The following is an 18,354-nucleotide window of genomic DNA, read 5'->3' as shown; positions in this document are numbered from 1 at the left end:
CTGAAACTAGTTACCTAGAAAACCCAAGAAATATAAGTGGAAAAAAAAATAAACAGCCAGAACATGCAGGACAGAGATAAATGCTTTTAGGCAATCACAGAAGAAAACATTTTGAATTGACTCGAGAATGAACTCTGCCAGCAAAGAGGGGCAAGTGAGTTTTCATTCATATTTCTAGTCTTACCAGGCAGTGGACAAATTGTCAGGATTTTTTTCTCTCAGTCTGAATGATATTGTAACCAAACAAAATGTAAGCTTAGAGCAGGGATAATAGAATGCTCTTTAATAACTGTGACCTAACTCTCTTTTTATCTAACTGCATTCCTACATAGGGACTTAATTATACACTGAGTTCCACATTCACAGGCTGAGATGGGGAAGGAGAGGAGCAATGAGCTAGTAAGCACAGATTTATCTTTTTGTAGGACCTCACACTAGGCTGTCTCTGTCATTTTAGAAAAGAAACCAAATCCATGCACAGGCACTGATATTTGACAGATATTAATTGATTTGCATAAAAAATTGGACGGACTGCTTCTCTTTTCAACTGAGGAAGAAAAGTTTTGGCAAGGAAAAAATATTGTTTAAGCCATAAGCATCAATATGAGGCAGCAAATTGCTCAGCGCTAAAAACGAGTATAATCAGTTTTAGTCCTTTAATGACTCACTATAATGCTTTCTCAGGTATTATTGCCCAGGCTGTCTCCCTCTCTGGTTTGGGCAGTTTCCTCCTTGAAAACTCATTTATAAACCTATCAGGTGCGCTTGTGTGTGCACCTGTCAGAAAAAAGTTACAATGACCTTACCATCTGCATCATAATTCACTTAAATATGGTAAGAAATGCTTAGTTACTGTCAACGAGAAATGCATGCCAAACATTTCTGCTACTGCCTGATATTTAATATAGTATTTTCCTTTATGATTACAAAGAACAGCTTGTTTTGTCTGCCATGTCTTCGGCGAGGAGTGCTTGACATGGGTTAGGAACAGTGCCACTTTGCTATTCTAAATTCTGCACCCATTTTCCTCTATTTCAGAGAGACCCGTTGCAACTGTACGCATGAAACAGCTTTTCTCCTCGATTCAACGGCATCTTCATTGACAAATGAAGAAATTGAAGACAGCACGCTGCTGCATTGAAACCAAATGAAAAAATACTGATTCAGATCCGCAATACACATCTCTGATCTTTTTCCCTTTTCATTTTGCCATATGGTTTTTGCTCTGCGATGGAAAATTAGAATTGCAAAGGGAGAGCGTCTCAATGCCGTTTTCCGACAAGAATCATGTCACCTGCACACCTTGTAAAACGTGTGAATAATGTCACCTGGACGCCCCGCAAATGCTTTACCTGATCCTACATGAAAAAGGCATTGTATTAATATCATTTGGTAATGGGCTACTTTGAGAAGAAGAGACAGAGAAAAAAGTGCAACAGCCTGCTGTCTTCTCCTTTTCGGAGAGCAGAATATCAAGACACAATTTGTGAGGCAAAGAGAAAAGGTTCAGGAGCCCTCGGGAAGCAATTGTAAAAAGGCAGCATGTCAACATGAAACTCCAGAAGACCTCTCAGAAAAGCACAGGAGAACCATTAGGGAGACTAAGAGTACTATGGACAGCCTTGGAGAACTCAGGAATGAAGAAACTTAATCTGCAGGTTCGCGTTTATCTGATTTCTGCCAGAACAGTGTTTCTAATCCCACAAACTGGGTACCACGGTGAGAGCGTGGAAGGTGGGCAGCAGAACACCTTGGCACTGTGCGCTTCCCTCGGCACACTCCAGGAAGTTTTCTCTCACTTAAAGATTTTCTTCGCTGTCATTAAACAGCCTTGTCCTCCACAGAGCCTCTACAGTCCCTGCGTAATTAGCTGTGTCTAAGATTAAACAACATGCATCTTTTCCATTTACGGGAGCTTAGTGTTCCAAGCTGATTTCCTATTAACCTTTCATATATAAAAATAGTGGGATTATTTATTACCTCTGCCATGCAAAGACAGTGTGACATGTGTCTTTTTCAGTATTACATGATGCAAACTGGAGGGTTTTTTGTGTTCCTCTAGCAGGCTAATACCTTACATGTATACACAAACACCTTTAACACTGTGCATGCTTAAGTAAATTAAGATCAGTTTCACCACCAGAATTACAGTGTTTAATCTTGCTTCTAAGGACAAAACTGACATGAAGGAAAAATACAAAGGAACCAGGTATCTGTTTGAAGCAAAAAGCTGTTCATAAAACAAACAAGCAACTTTTCTCCCATTCAAATTCCCATAAAGGATACGGTCCAGCAAGAGTTTAGTAAGTGCCTGGTATGCTGACAAATCTTGCATTTTAGGTATTTGATTGTATGAAAAATCTACTTCCTAAAGAAAAAAGGAGACAGAAAGTTAATTTCTTTTTTCCTTCAGCACTTACAGCTGTCTTGTGAAACTAAACAGCTGTTACATTAAACTTGTGATCAAGGGTGTGGAAGAAATAAGAAGATCATTAATATTAATATTGGGACATAAACAGAAATGCTCGTTATTATGACACTCTAAATTCACATTTTGGGACCTTCCATAACTCCACATTCTTCCAACAACATTATCATTAATCGTCCTGAAATTATGCACACATATTAAAAGAAACTAAAAGAGAAGACAGAGAAATACATAAAGGTCATATTTCAAAACAACCTCCTGCTTTTTATAACCCAAAGTGAGCAACAAGAAAACAACTGCAAAGGGAGGAGTGGTACACAGCCACACTTTAAGTACGTGTTTCACAATAATGACTGGCACCAGTCAATTTGAAAGGCACGAACTTATCCCACAAAGGTCTGATGAATTCGACAAGCAAGGAAAAAACTCTGGCTATATTTACCTCTAGCTAGAACAGTTAGCTGTACGATACGCCTTCCCGTGGAATGCCAGGGTTCAGTGTGTAAAAGAAAATAAAAGACTGAAACGTGCAGTGTAAAATACCCAAACATTTGGAAAAGCTATTAAAATGTCAAACGATGTAAGAGGGAAGAATAAGGAAAGCATAAAAATTTGCTTTTGCACATGTCCAAATGCAATGTCTAAGTTAGATTTAGAAAACCATTTTGAATTTAAACCCATAAAATGCACTTTTTACAACTTACCTTGAGATTTTTAGGTGGTTTAAAACCAAAATACGTAGTCAATTCATTGTTGGAAGCATTCAGTTCTAGTAAGTAAGGCATGTGACTGATACAAGAAAGATCTAGTAACAAAACAAAATGTCAAATCGTACAATCAATGTACATCAATGCATAGGTAAATGCAGAGATCATCATGTCAAAATGTGACAATTACGTCCAATAGCAATCAAGAATCAATTTCTAGTTACGCATTCAGGAAGTGATGCTCGAAATGCAGAAATCAGATATATTAGCATCTTCTACTAGAAAAAAAAGATGGTTTCTAACACACGAAGAATATTCAAGTTCTATATCAAATTTCCATTATGTAAACTCATTTGTCTATAAACCAGAATATAGTTTTATATTCTAGCTACCTCTAGAGACCGCCTCTGTCCTAACTTATTAATTAGTGGAGAAAAAGTATTTAGGCCACTACTGAAGACTAAATGACTAGTTGCTATGGAAAAGCCCCCGCTCTGTTCAGACCTAGCCTTCACAGACAAACTGTTAGCAAAATGAGCACGGAGCAGTGCTGCCTTATAAACTGCTGCTATTATTGAGCTCCAGCACCTCCAGTAAAATGAACTCGAAAAAAATAATGCAACATGTTGCCCACTGCAGCCTATTCCTTCTGATGTTAAATTAAAAAATGAGTTGGGGAGCAGGGAGAGGGAAGTAGAAGATGATGGAGTTTACCCCAGTCTCCATTTGTTACCTTTCTAAACCCAGGATATAATTTTTTACATTTTATCATTTTTTACAAGGAAACCTGGACAAAGGAAAGCCCAAGGCTGGGAAAATTGTACCAGACATAACTTTAAATATTATGACATCTACACATGTAAAATAACAACCTTAACCTTGTATTGATACGCTTGCTTTCATTTTATCTTCAGATAATAAAGTGGACAATAATCTCCATGTACCCACTGATAAGCATATGCTGGTGCAGCTGTCTGAATGGTCCATCCATCATTCTCAAGAAGATCTAGCCATCGCCTCATTCAGTAGAGCTGGAGTGGCTACACCATTAAAACGCAGACCAGGCTTTGTGATATTAAAGCTGCATGGTACAGTGCATTTCTCATCTTAAATGATTTCACAACCCAAGAATTTACTAGTGTATTTACTACATACCATTAATTTTATTATATGAAAGTTCCAGCTTCTGTAGGTGAACATATCTGGAAAGAATGTTAATGTCACTTAACTCACGACCCTGGAAAAATAAAGCAAAAAGACTTTAATAACTAGTTGTATAAGCTCACACGCTTTCCTAAGAGATACACAGTAGCAGCAGACACTGAAAATGTGCCCCAAGGTCCCTCCAGCTGGATGTTTCAGAACAGGATGACATATACAGAAAGTGATGTTAAATCTGCAGACCAGCCACGAACAGAGAAAATGTCAAAAGAAGGCTTGAAAACACAACCAGGAGAGGTAGCCGTAGCTAGGAAAAATGCCAGCAAAACAAGGCTGCATAGAAAAGGGAGCGGCAGCAAGTAATCTTTAAAAAGACACAACCATTTTAACTTTCTGAAGGGACAATGAATGCAGCGTTCTCAGGTGTTTAGCATCTTCCTCTATTTTTTTCTCCAGCTGGCTGAAGCAGGAAGATACATTTTCACACCCAAAGACTGCATAAGGAAAAAATCTTACTGCTGTTGCTACTAAGTGAAAAAAACGATACCGATATGGCAGTCATCAGCAGGAGCCATGCTGTGTCTTCTCAAAATTCCCATGTACGTGAAATGGCATTGACAGGTAGAGACAAAAATCTACCTCTTGAGATTTTTTTACTAGACCAGCTATTTGCTGTTAAAAAGAGGAAACCGTTGAGCAGAGAAGCACTTTATAATGATGTTCTTTTCTTATACTTACTGAAAGTGACAGATTAAGATAAACGTATTCAGTACCAGGGGCTGAGCGCCCCAGCCTGTGAAGTCCCTCAGCCACAGTGTCTTCATCCAACACTCCATCAAACTGACCCTATGAAATACCAGAAAGGGGGAGGGCAGGGAGAGGAATGGATTAAGGGGAGATTTATGAAACGGAATTCCACACGCACTTGGTAGAGTCTGGGGGCTGCTTGGGATGCAACTGGGAACAGAGTTTAATAAAAGTTCTCAATCAAACGCTGCTTCAGTGCTCCATCACCCTACTAAGGCACTACACATTATGAAAAATGATGAATAGAGCCCTCAAAACAAATAAATAGAAACATTCCACATACTAGCTCTACAGATTTAAAAAGATTCGACAATATTTTTTTTTTCTTTTTTTTTTTTTCACCTTACAGTTTAAATGCAGAGCTCTAAACAGGACCTGTTTCCAGAGATGTTGACCCATGAAACTCACATTGATTATGGATGTTAACATCTCAGCAAATCGGCACTAACACAACCCCAGTGTTGTACCCCAATATGCGCATTATTGGAGGCCCTTTAAATTTGTTCAGCATGAGCAGCTAGCGCTACTCTTCAGAGAACAATCTTTGCCAAAGAGGGTACTTGACAGATGGCACTAATGAACCACTGCGTAGGTTTAATGAGAAAATAAGCCAATGGTTTGTGAAATTCCTATGAGCTTGGAGAAGTCACACAACAATTGCTAATCTAGGGACCAAGATAAATAATGTTTCAAATGGTAATCATCTAAATTATAGCACCTTCGTGTTATAGCAGTGGAGACTACAGACGCATTTCCACTAGGTAAAAATATGAGGCAATAATGCTGTGGCAGTGGACCCTTTAGAGGCCAACAGAGCAGGGAGGAAAAATTCACTTGGGTCCAGGGGCTTATTGAATCTCAAGGCTGGGCATATAAACAGGAAATGGGGCTAATTTGGCCATCTATATGCCAACTTATCCGTAGTCTTTACATAGCGAGGAGAGACAGGGTCAATCCAGAATTACCCTGGACACCATGGGGATGGAAGGGACCCTAAAAAAAGGCAGAAATGGGAGGTGAGGGGAAACAGGCCAAACCAGCCTTTCCTCTTCGGGGAAATGAGAAAACACTACCAGGTGCCCCCATCTACCTCTTCTTTCCCTCACAACTACAGGGGGGAAAAGGCTCTTCCCTCATGAACACATCCCTCCCCAAATAGCTGGGGGGCACCAAGCTGAACCTCTGTGTGCTGTGCCTCCTCTTCCTCTTTGCCATCCTCCTCCTGCTCGTCCTCTCGCTGAGGCAGGCTGAGCTGTGGCTGCTGCAGGTCAGGCCTGTCCTGGGGCAACTCCCCGGGCATCCCCTGGGAGGGGTCCTGCGGGGTCCAGTGAGAAGGGGGAAGCAGCTCACCGAGGTCGCCCTCTCCCCCCTGCTCCTGGCCCCCCGCCATGGCCTGTAACAAGAAGCGAGGACGCAGAGTGCTTCGCACTCGAACACCGCCCGGTCACCCCTCCGAACGGGCCACCGCCATCTTGTTTGCTCTCCTGTTGTCATGGAGACGGGAGAAAGGGATTCGCGCCAGCCCGCCCAGCCAACCAATAGGAAAGCGGCAGGCGGAGCGGTGCAGGATGGGAGTTGTAGTTCACTGCGCCCGGGCGTTCGTAGGGGACCGCCAGGCTGCAGAGCATGCTGGGAGTTGTAGTCCGCCTCACGAGCAGTCTCCTCACGGGATGCCACCCGGCTCGCAGAGGCTTGTGTGGCTAAAAGGACCGCGTCCCCCTTCTCCTTTTCTCTCTTTCCCCACTCTTCCACAGTCGGGGGAGAGTGTGTTCACCTCCACCTGCGTGTTCCAGCTCAAGGATGCGAAGTCGGTAACTGCCAGACAAATAATCTCCAGGGCACCGCTGCCCAGCCACAAAGCCCCAGGCCAAAGTGGGGTGCGGGGACCCATCTCAGCACGCAGTGCACCCGCGGGTGACGGCTGCCAGTGTTTTCCCCAAAAATAAGGGTTCTTCACCCAGTGTGCACAAGCCAATCAACCCACTGAGTCGAGCTATTTTCTTTATTTCACTTCTGCAGAATTGAGTGGCAGGCACCTAACGCAGCCAGCACACCTCTTAGGAAACAACATAGGGTCTTTTATACAAAAAGGTAACACAGAAAAAAAAAAAAATCACATTAAAATAGATGATTGGTCACTTGTAATTATATATCAAAAAGTCGTTTGTGTTATGTCCATTAGGACATACATGTCCAGACATTCTGTCTGGCTCATTAAGGTGGTCCTATATTTACATCTAAAATCTCCTCCTAGAGGTGTGATTTTTAGTATTAAAATTACCTAAGTTAACTAGAGGCTATACCTTCATCCTACCAGCTACCACGAGGTTACTGTTTAACTTTCTATTCTGTTGGGGTTCCAACTGGAACAATGGCTAACTTCAAGACTGGATTGTTTATGTTTATGGACTTTTTGTTTTAGGGACTTTCTACTCCCATTGCCATGGTTTCAGAGCAGGCCGTCACAGTCATTCAATTTTGTGGATTTTTTTTAGCTCTTTTTGACATCACTGGAGTGGACGCTGGCGCTGCAAACCCTCGAGGACAACAGTTTTGTTTAGCCCTGCAAAGCAGGTGCTGCACTTTGTTAAAAATTACTAATTTGTTGGCATTCCTCTTTGAGGAAATGGAAAGTTCATCAATCACACCGTGTTTCAGGGGAAGAAATAAAAATCCCCAATTGTAGCCAACAACAAGCTCTGGGCCACAAAAAAATGTCACGCAGCTACCAATCCACTCAATATAAATCTTAAGTAAAGATACTAAAGATATTTGAATTTAGTGTAAGCATGTTGCGATTAGTTGAGTTGTGCACAGTAACCTCATGCCCTGTGTCAGCGAGTTCCACAAGTTCATTAGTGCAGAGCGAAAAAATAAGAAGTTACTTGTTTTCTCCCATTTTAGTCCTCCCCCGTTCCTGGACCATTAGCTACCCTTCTTCTTGAATTGCAAAACAGGGTAAAATAACAAAGTAAAGCCAGAAAATAAAGGAGGGGAGGAAGAGAATCACAGACTGTGTTGGGTTGGAAGGGACCTCCAAAGGTCATCTCGTCCAACCCCCCTGCAGTGAGCAGGGACATCTTCAACTAGATCAGGTTGCTCAGAGCCTCATCCAGCCTGGCCTTGAATGTCTCCAGGGATGGGGCCTCCCCCACCTCTCTGGGCAACCTGGGCCAGTGTCTCACCACCCTCATTGGAAAGAACTTCTTCCTAATGTCCAATCTAACCCTGCCCTGCTCTAGTTTAAAGCCATTGCCCCTCGTCCTATCACTACATGCCCTCGCAAACAGCCCCTCCCCAGCTTTCCTGTAGGCCCCCTTCAGGTACTGGAAGGGGCTCTAAGGTCTCCCCAGAGCCTTCTCTTCTCCAGACTGAACACCTCCAATTCTCTCAGCCTGTCTGAGATCAGAAGATCTGCCAGGACATCTCCAAATACAGGTCCCTGTGAGATAAACCTGGGGAGGGCACTGCTACCCATGGTAAAAAAATGTAATGTTGGGGATGGGGGATTCCTGGTGATTGCAAAGCATGGATCATGGCAGCCAGGTGAGCCTTGAGAGTCTTGTAATTCTGGGTTTCAATGTCACATAATTGCCTTCTCTGTGTTCGTCAAATGACACCCGTCTTTGACTGCAATGGCTATTGCTTAAAAAAAATAAAAATAAAAAGAGGAAGATATAAAACCTCCTTATGGGCATTACCCATTGACTTTTATCTTTGTGCTTCAGGGAAACATTATGATAACTGCAATAAAGCTACCCCAAATTGCCTTCCTTCATTATCTTGCTGGCCATAAATGTTAAAACCCTTAATGAGATTTACTCCTTTTGCACTAAGCGCCCCATGCCTCCTCCCGCAGCCCTCTGGGCACAGAGCCCGCCCTGCAAAGGCTCTTCTCCAGATGGTGCGCGTCTGGGACTCTGTTCAGGGATGGGCAGCGAAGGCAAGGGCTGGAGAGCTTGGGAATGGATGGAAAATCCTGAAAGGGAAGGAGCGATCCTATCTGGGAGTATAATTCGGGAGGCTTTTGGATTTGTTGTGACCTAGGAGAACAATTTCTGAATCACCAGAGCTACAGAGCCAAGCAGGAGCTGTGCGAATACAGCAGCTACTTGCTCTTTACAGGGCTGCTGTAGCTGTTTCAAGCTTTCATGGTATCTTTATAGTCTACATTTGCAGATTTCACCTTCTGCAAACAGGGAAAGTCACTTTTTGATGGGAAAGCTGCACTCCCCGACTGCAGGATTATTAGCGCCTGCTTCCCTCCTGCGCTGGGATGCCCTGTGACCACAGGACATGGCTGTCAGCCACCACCTGCCCTCCTGGCAGCCTGGTGCCACACTGCACAAGTGAAACAACCACTGCCCATCCCCCCCAAACCCTGGCAGTGTCAAGTCACATGTTGGGCTGCAAATCACAGAATGGTTTGGGTTGGAAGGGACCTTAAAGATCATCTCGTTCCACCCCCCTGCCCTGGGCAGGGACACCTCCCACCAGCCCAGGTTGCTCCAAGCCCCGTCCAACCTGGCCTTGGACACCTCCAGGGATGGGGCAGCCACAGCTTCTCTGGGCAACCTGTTCCAGTGTCTCACCACCCTCACAGGACACAATTTCTTCCGAAGGTCTGATCTAAATCTCCCCTCTTTCAGTTTAAAACCGTTCCCCCTCATCCTATGGCTCCACAGGAAGGCCGAACCCCACCCAGCGTAGGGGTTTTCTTACTGTCCCTCCCACATATTTAAACAGAGGACAACTGGGTCCCCCCCCCATAGGAGGTGGAACACTTTTTACCCAGTTGAACTGTGGAAACATCTGTCTTTAGCTGGGGCTTGTTCAAAGGGCTGTTAAGGGGCTTCAAGATATCTGCAGTCTGGGCAAGCTCTGTGCTACGGAAAAGCTATGAAGAGAGAAAAAAAAAAAAACCTGCAGAGAACCTTTTATTCTAGATCACAACTTTGGCCGAGTGTGACATCCTGCAACCACAGAAGCCGGAGCACCCTGCCTACCGAGCCAGGTGGCTACTGCGGCCAGAAACACCGACGGCGGCAGAGTCCTACCAGCACCTGGTGCTGCTCATGTGCCTTCCCTGTCACTCAGCTAACGGCTGTTGGGGCAGAAGCGGGTAATTTGGAGCCTTCCCATTGCTCTGGATGCCCTGTCATCTCTGCTGAGTGGCAGTGACAGCCACCAAGTGCAGATACTGCCTGGCAGAACCCCCCCCTCAACCCCAGTGGGGTGCACGGTAGGACAGAGAGCACCACTGCAGCCCTGTGCAAAGCACAGTAGGAACATTTGGCTCTGGCTGGGCTTAAATCCCTTTGCACGTATGTACATATATACTTTTTTTTTTTTTTTTTTACTTTTTTTTCTGTCTAGTACTCTGCCTTTGCAACCTGGAAAGCAGCCAAATACCTCTCTATTCCCCAGGCTCCATGCGGGCGGGTTAACATCAACCGAGCGGCGAGCAGATGGGTGGCGTGAAGGCAGCTGAGATGCTGGGATTAGCCTGCTGTAGGTTTATGGGAAGACACTTGCCCGAGCTCCAAGCTCTCCGAGAGGCAAAGGCCACACATAATCAAATTAATAGCTAGCTGGGCAGCTTGTCCATGCGAGATGGGGCTGGAGATTTCGTAGGAGCAGATGATAGAAAAAGGGCAGGTCCAAATACAGTTTACATGGACTGCCATCGAGCTTGGAGCAGAGCCAGCCGGGCTAATGAGTTCTCAGTGTGGAAGTGTCCCAGAGTTTATTTCCTACCATCTGGAAAATGCCTGCCCTTCCACTGGGATTTGTGATGATTCAGACTGGAGAAGGGATTATTAAAACCTCCGAAACACACTTGTCCTCCCGCCCTGTCTCCCCACCCCCCACCCCATCTGTTTGGCTTGGCAGTGCAGGGACTGGCTGCCTGCTCATGTGCTCTGGGATGAAACGGCTCCTTTAAGACCCTTCTCCACAGGGAACGGCAACTGGAGTGAAATTAGCCTTTATGTATTTTGGGCTGGAGACAGATTGTTCCTGAATGGGGCCGTTTAAAAAAATGAAGCAGACTTGGGGAAACAAAATGCCTAGGTGGTAATGGTAATTTTGGTGGATGCAAAAAATAGTTGGGGTGGTGGGAAATGTCACCCCAGACCTCCTCCTTCCATCCCATATCCCTGGTCCAGTACAGCACATCCAGCCAGGGGATGTGAACCTAATGAGGTTCAACAAAAGCAAGTGCAAGGTCCTCCACCTGGGGAGGAAGAATGCTAAGCACCAGTATAGGTTAGGGGTGGACCTGCTGGGAAGTAGTTCTGAAGAGAAGGATCTGGGGGTCCTGGTAGACAGTAAATTATCCATGAGCCAACAATGTGCCCTTGTTGCCAAAAAGGCCAATGGCATCCTGGGCTGCATAGGGAAGAGTGTGGCCAGTAGGTCGAGGGAGGTCATTCTCCCCCTCTACTCTGCACTGGTGAGGCCACAACTGGAATAGTGCGTCCAGTTTTGGGCTCCCCAGTTCAAGAGGGACAGGGAACTACTGGAGCGAGTCCAGCGTAGGGCAACTAAGATGATTGAGGGACTGGAGCATCTCCCTGATGAGGAAAGGCTGAGAGAGCTGGGACTCTTTAGCCTGGAGAAGTCTGAGGGGACACCTTATTATGGCATACAAGTATCTAAAGGGTGGGTTGAAGGAGGATGGTGCCAGACTCTTTTAATCGGTTCCCAGTGACAGGATGAGGGGCAATGGGCACAAGTTGGAAAATAGGAAGTTCCGTTCAAATACACGGAAAAACTTCTTTACGGTGAGGGTGACAGAGCACTGGAACAGGCTGCCCAGGGAGGGCGTGGAGTCCCCTTCTCTGGAGATTTTCAAGACTCGCCTGGATGCAGCCCTGAGGGATGTGCTTTAGGTAATCCTGCTCTAGCAGGGGAGTTGGACTAGATGATCTCTAGAGGTCCCTTCCAACTCTGAAGTTTCTGTGATTCTGTGATTATCCACGACGTTCTCCTTCCTTAACAGAAAGGATGAAAAATTGAGCTCCATAAATCGCATAGTGCAAATTGCATGCTGGAAGCTAAGGATGGCCACCCCAAAGGGCTGAATGCTGTCTGTCCATCTTCCTCCAGGAGCCGCATCCATTTTTATGCCTTGCCAAGGATTTATGCACTTCCCTCTGCCCCCTCTTCGTCCCTCTGTGGCCCCAGCAGCTGCTATCACATTTTACTGCCACCTTCTCCATGGTCCTGGGAAAGGGCTGTGCTTGCATCTTCATGCAACTCATCTACAAGCTGTTTGATTCCTTTGGTGCCTGTCCTGTTTGGAGACCTTTGTACCAGCCTGCCTTGTTCCTCTGCATCCGTTTGGATCCAGCTCTCCCGGCTCACTGCATCATTTCGACAAAATTTGTGGAGGCAAACTTGCAGCACAGCTGCACAAGGAACTGTGCTGTTGGGATGAGCAGGCATGGATGGCGTGGGTGAGGAATGGGACAGAAAAGCCAGAGCACCGTGATTTCACGCCCTCCCAATGGCCATCTCCGAACATGCAGGTCTGCAGGGTGTGGGGCTCCACATCATAACAGGGCAACTTTTGTCCTAGCAGCAGGAGCCCTTACTCACCTGAGTAGCCACTCTGGCTGCAACAAGACATTGTATTGACATTGCCTTGTTGTGGATCTATGGAGGGGAGGGAGCATCTACCCATGGAGCTGCAGAAGATCTTTCAGGTTCCATATCACCATCTGTCTCCGTATCTGACCACCAGTAAGGAGTCCCCTCCAGTCCCACGTTGCCATCTCTGTGCCCCAACTGCCCTTACTCAACCTTTCCCTCCTCCATGTCCCCCACCTGGCAGGGGTGACCCCTCAATGGGAGTCGGTGGCTGTGTGCCCATGCAGGTCTTGGTGTCCTCCCACCCAACCTCTCTGCATTCGGTCACAGACTCTCTTGATCCACTAAAGGGAGGGGGGAGGATGGTACAAAGGGTTGCCTCTGGTTGCCCAGAGCTTTTGGGGTAATCTACTCACGTTTAAGGAATAATTAAAAACACAGGAGCTGTTCAAAGAGTGTCCTTCTTCTGTAATCAGCTGGGAAAGAGCTAATCATGCAGATGAGGGACTTTTACAGTTCCCCTAAATGCCTGGGCTTCTCTTCTGAGTGATTAATGAGCAACAGCTCAGTATGCGGGCTCAGTTATTCACGGCCTCATCTGACACCTTCCTGCTCTTCATGTGAGAAGGGAGATTTCTGGATGCACCAAGGAGAGATACATCTTCTAGGCCAACATTCGATCAGGGGAAGGAGAATGGCTGGCCGGTAGCCAGGAGGGCAAGACAAAGGGCAACCCACATCCCAGCCAGCCTGGCCCCGTGAAGATCGGCAGTTAGAAGTAGATTCAGTCCCAAAACTGTGTCTCAAAGGTCCCTCATTGCACTCAGCTTCTCAAGCTGAAAGCTCAGAGGAGGGGATGGAGTAGCTCAGGCAGGTGAGAAGTGACTCCAGCTGTGCTAATGAAGGAAAACTCGTTCATCTGCTGTTCCCTCATTGCCGAAGGGGCTGATGTGACACAGAGGGTGAGATGTTTCCCCAGACATTCAATCTCATGTTGCATTTTGAACGGTGGTTGGCTGTGGTGGGAAATGTTCCCCAAATTCTCCTGGCTCTGGAACAGCAAAAACTGAACTGAGCATTAAAAAAACCCCAGAAAACCAGAACTGAAGCTCTAAATCAGCAGTTTTTATCCTAATAAAACCTTCCCACTATTGACAGAGGGGGCATTTCCTACTCAGAAGTGTTAACGGCAAACGCTGGCCTTAAATACATTGATTTACTATTCAATTATAAAAACAATCAGCTCCCAAATACATGCCACATGCAAAGCAGATTTATAGGCAGCCTGAGTGCTCTGACAGCTTTTTGCACTTGCAAAAGCCCCATGCAAATTCATTCGGTGATTCACCAAGAGGCACCAAGCAATAAAAGGACCCAGCTGGTTGGAGGGAAGAAGGGGAAACCTGAAATGCTGCTTTGGTCCTTTGGAGGAGGAAGATGAAGCAAGGCGTAGAGCAGGCAGCTTGCATGCTGCTCAAATCATGGCTTTGTGATGGCTCCGGGTTTTCATGGTGATAGGGCAGAGGGGTGAATCTGTTTGAGACCTTCTCTTCAGCTTGCACCTATGGCTGGGTTATTGCTATCCACCCTGCCGGGTGCACAGCCAGACCCCCTACATCAGTTCCCTGCATCCAGCAGCTTGGATTTACTCGTTTCCCCTTGACCCTCTTGTGTTTCTTGCTGCATCTCCCCGAGCTTTTCCACTTGGGGAGTTCCATGGGGCTGGGTTTGTGTGTGTCACGTAAGAGGTGGCTGCCTTGAATTTGGAGAAGTCCCCGTGCAGGGACAGCTGCCAGCACCCATCATGACCAAACCAATAGTCTTAAGTCTTGGATGAAGGGTCAGAGGGGCTTGGGGAAGCCCAGGTCTCTCTCTCCTTCTCTTTCTGACAGTCTGAGCCCACTGGGGACTTTGCCCACGAGGGCAAGGTGGCAGTCTGTCCCAACTAGGAGATGAGATCTCCCTTACTTCAGTCCAACAGCCTGTCTGTACCCAACCACTGACATCCCAGAAACTCTGCTCTCCTCTGGGCCCTTGCAGGTGGTGGTGGGATGCACCACCAGCCAGGGGACAAACAAGGCACCGTGGGGGATCAGAGATGCCTTGAAGACTGTCCCTTCGTCTTAGACAAAGACTCTGACAGCCAATCCTGCTGTAGATACCACAAGAGAGCTGATGTCTGGTTATTATAGAGCTGATGGGGGTGGCTACATTCAGAATCACGAAGCCACTGCAATGTTGTGTGTTCCTGCCTGTCCTTGCAAGGGGTCTTTAATACAGTCATAGAATGATTTTGGTTGGAGGAGACCTTTAAGATCATTGAGTCCAACCATTAACACTGCCAAGTTACCACTAAACCATGTCCCTCAGCACCACCTCTACCCATCTTTTAAACACCACCAGGGATGGTGACTCAACCACTTCCCTGGGCAGCCTGTTCCAAGGCTTGACTAATCTTTCCGTGAAGAAATTTTTCCTAATATCCATCCTAAACCTCCCCTAGTACAACTTGAGGCCATTTCCTCCTGTCCTATCACTTGTTCCTTGGGAGAAGAGACCGACCCCTGCTGGCTACCCCCTCCTTTCAGGGAGCTGTAGAGAGCGAGAAGGTCTCCCCTCAGCCTCCTCTTCTCCAGGCTGAACACCCCCAGCTCCCTCAGCCGCTCCTCACCAGACTTGTGCTCCAGACCCCTCACCAGCTCCGTTGCCCTTCTCTGGACACACTCCAGCCCCTCAATGTCTTTCCTGTAGTGAGGGGACCAAAACTGGACACAGCACTTGAAGTGGGGCCTCACCAGTGCCCAGTACAGGGGGACAACCACTGCCCCAGTCCTGGTGGCCACACTGTTCCTGATACAAGCCAGGGTGCTGTTGGCCTTCTTGGGCAGGGGCTACCATGGAAAGGAGACACCTGCGGTGAGATATTTCATCTCCAGGCTGGTTCCTCTTGCATCTTCCTCTTGATGACCAGCAAAACACATCTATATAATACAAATATCACCAGTTTTCCATCTGTCTCTCTCGTGTGGATTCCCTGGATTTTAGTCCCTATACCGCTCGGCTCAGGCCTGACCTGCTTGTGCTTGGCAGAGTCCAGCGGTGGAGAGGGGACTTTGCCAGGACCGAGAGCAGTAGCTTTGCCTCAGCTGGGGTGGCAGAGGCATGAAAAATAACCGTGATATTCATTTAAGTCACGGCAGGCCGTTGGAAGTGCTCAGCCCCGGGGTCGGGATTCAGGCTGCTTTCCATTTCTCTCTTCTTTTCCCCAGGCCTGCTTTCACCTCTCCAACTGTTGGAGCCATGATGATGGTTGGGCGCCACCGGATGAGCACACTGAGCTGTAGCAGCGGAGGGAGCGATTTGTCTGTGCCAAATATATTTCATGCTGCAGCTCAGTAGAGGAAATTACATACACTGAAGTCCAAGGCCCTAACAGTCCAATTTTCTCCACTGATTGCCACTGTGCCTAAGCCTAACAGAGTAAATAATGAACACCGATGCAATGAACTTACCAATAAATCGCTCCTGATGAATTTCACACAGGTCATCCAAAAGCAAATTTAATGATTATATGCTGGCTGCAACGACCTAATTTTTTTTTTCCTGGCTCAGTTGTTAAATCCAACCAGCAAAGGAAGGAACGGAAAATAAAATAAAATAAAATAAAATAAAATAAAATAAAATAAAATAAAATAAAATAAAATAAAATAATAAAATGCCTCATTTCTGAGCACGCTCCCGGTCCGATGCAAAAAGCTAAGATGTGAACTGCAGGGCACAGGCAGCTCCAGCTCGGATTGACACGATGGCTTTGCCCAGTAATGAGAGCAGGGCTAGGACACCAGGGACCATGGCCTGGAGAGCAACATTTGACTTCCCCGCATCTCGGCTTCCTTTCGAGTTTATCATCCATCACGCCTGTTTGGAGCGGAAACTCTTCAGGGCAGAACATCCGCCGCCATGCACACACCCAGCAGTGGACAGCCAGCCTTTGCCCGAGGCTCAAGTTGCTGCTGTGATATAATTGATGTGGGTCACTGGGTATTTTAAGTGCGGTAGGATGAATCCTTGGGTAATAAATTCCTGAAATTAGAGCACAGTTAGCTTTGAGGCCGAGGTCTGCAGTGATGGACGGGGCTTGTGTATGTTCCACTATGGGAATTAATCCCCAGGACTAAGGAACAGGGTGCAAGTGACCATTCGTGTGACTTCTCCATGTCTCAGCTCAGTAAAATGACTCTCTCCCCCCAGAAAAGCCCTGCGCTTGTCTAAGGGTGATGCAATCAACATTACTGCAATGCTAATTTCCTCTTGGCAGCTCTCCCCCACTCCCTGTCTGAGTGCCCTCCCCTTTAGTGCCATCGACCACATTCAAAAAGAAATTTGCAATTATGACTCATGCTAATAAAATAAAAAAAAACGCAGCCAATAAAGGGCAAAAAGAGAGTCTCGGTGGAACGGCTCCCGAGCCAACCTTTCCAGCCGGCGCCAACGCTGAATGGCAGCACTCATCACATGTATGGCAGATCACGAGGTTGGGGGACCCGCACCATGATATCCCTTGGGGGGGGCTTATCTATTTATCTATGCATGTGTGTGTACATACATATATTTGTATGTATATCTGTCAGACAGGCAGGTTTATATCATCCTTGAGAGGATGCCAAGAGGGAGGAGGCACTTGGGAGAGGATGAACTGGTGACTGATACGCAACCGTGAAAAGAACTGGAGCAATTTGCTTTACCTTCCACTCCTGCTATTGTGTCTGGCACAGGCTTCAAAATAGTGTGATAATTAAAACCCAGTAAAGATTATGAGGCTGTAAAGAGGAAATTGTGAAACCCTCATGAACTTTTACAACCCCCATGAAAATATTTCGTTTTGCGGTCTGGAGAAGTATTTCCTTGTCTCTTTAAGCACCAAAGGGCCCCATCCATATAACGATTACTCTCTAAGTGCTGGCGGAGCTGACAGCATCTCATGTTGCATCACAGAATAAAAATCTCTAGGCTTTGTCTGTACACCATTGTGTCTTGCAGGGTCATATGAGGACTGCAAAACTGCTTGTAGGCAAGAACTGGTGCACAGAACAGAACCGGAGATGTTATCTATGGTCTTCAAGAAGGTTCCAGACTGAGGATTGGGCAGAAGTGGGTAAGTCATGCTATGCACAGCTTGGATCTAAGATAAAGGGGGGTTCCTGGGTAATTGCACAATTTGCAACACCCTCATGTGGTTTGTTCCCTTTGGGAAACCATCTTCCCCTGTGAATGTGTTATAAACGCCCCATCTGTGTGAGCAGGTTCCACACATTGGGGTGGAGAAATAGTTACCAGACAACAACACGCCGAGGAAAGGAAAAGTCAATGCTGGTAAGGTAGGGGCAGAAAGTTTCCCAAGGGCTTGGTTTCCCCAAGCTTGTGCTTCTGTCGAATCCATAAGAACTGATAAATTCAGGCCAGCCAGAGCCTGCACAAGACCATGAGTAGATATGGGCATCAACAAGGGGCTGGGTGACTCAGAACATACCTAAGGGGGTGGTGGCTTCTGGATGGAGATGAAGAGTACAGAGTTACATAGACGCCTGTGTGAGACCATGTGGTTTCAAAGGACTTTCCAAACACCTACGTAGAAGCCACCAGTGTGTTGGTACCACC

General features: G+C 46.4%; 1 protein-coding gene across 1 annotated transcript in view; it reads right to left on the bottom strand.

Moving 5' to 3' along the window:
* LRGUK (leucine rich repeats and guanylate kinase domain containing) overlaps positions 1 to 6,514 on the bottom strand; it is a 52,575-nt gene extending 46,061 nt beyond the window's left edge. The window contains exons 1-5 of the mRNA XM_054189865.1: positions 6,284 to 6,514; positions 5,035 to 5,142; positions 4,291 to 4,372; positions 3,133 to 3,233; positions 2,287 to 2,368 (exon numbers count right to left, since the gene is read on the bottom strand). Of these exons, the coding sequence (XP_054045840.1) occupies positions 2,287 to 2,368; positions 3,133 to 3,233; positions 4,291 to 4,372; positions 5,035 to 5,142; positions 6,284 to 6,493 (583 nt within the window). The 5' untranslated portion in view covers positions 6,494 to 6,514. The remainder of the gene's footprint in view (positions 1 to 2,286; positions 2,369 to 3,132; positions 3,234 to 4,290; positions 4,373 to 5,034; positions 5,143 to 6,283) is intronic.
* Between the last annotated feature and the right edge of the window lie 11,840 nt (positions 6,515 to 18,354).

Source organism: Rissa tridactyla, chromosome 1, assembly GCF_028500815.1.
Source record: "Rissa tridactyla isolate bRisTri1 chromosome 1, bRisTri1.patW.cur.20221130, whole genome shotgun sequence".
Classification (NCBI taxonomy): Eukaryota; Metazoa; Chordata; class Aves; order Charadriiformes; family Laridae; genus Rissa; species Rissa tridactyla.
This window is presented reverse-complemented; position numbering and strand designations above follow the sequence as displayed.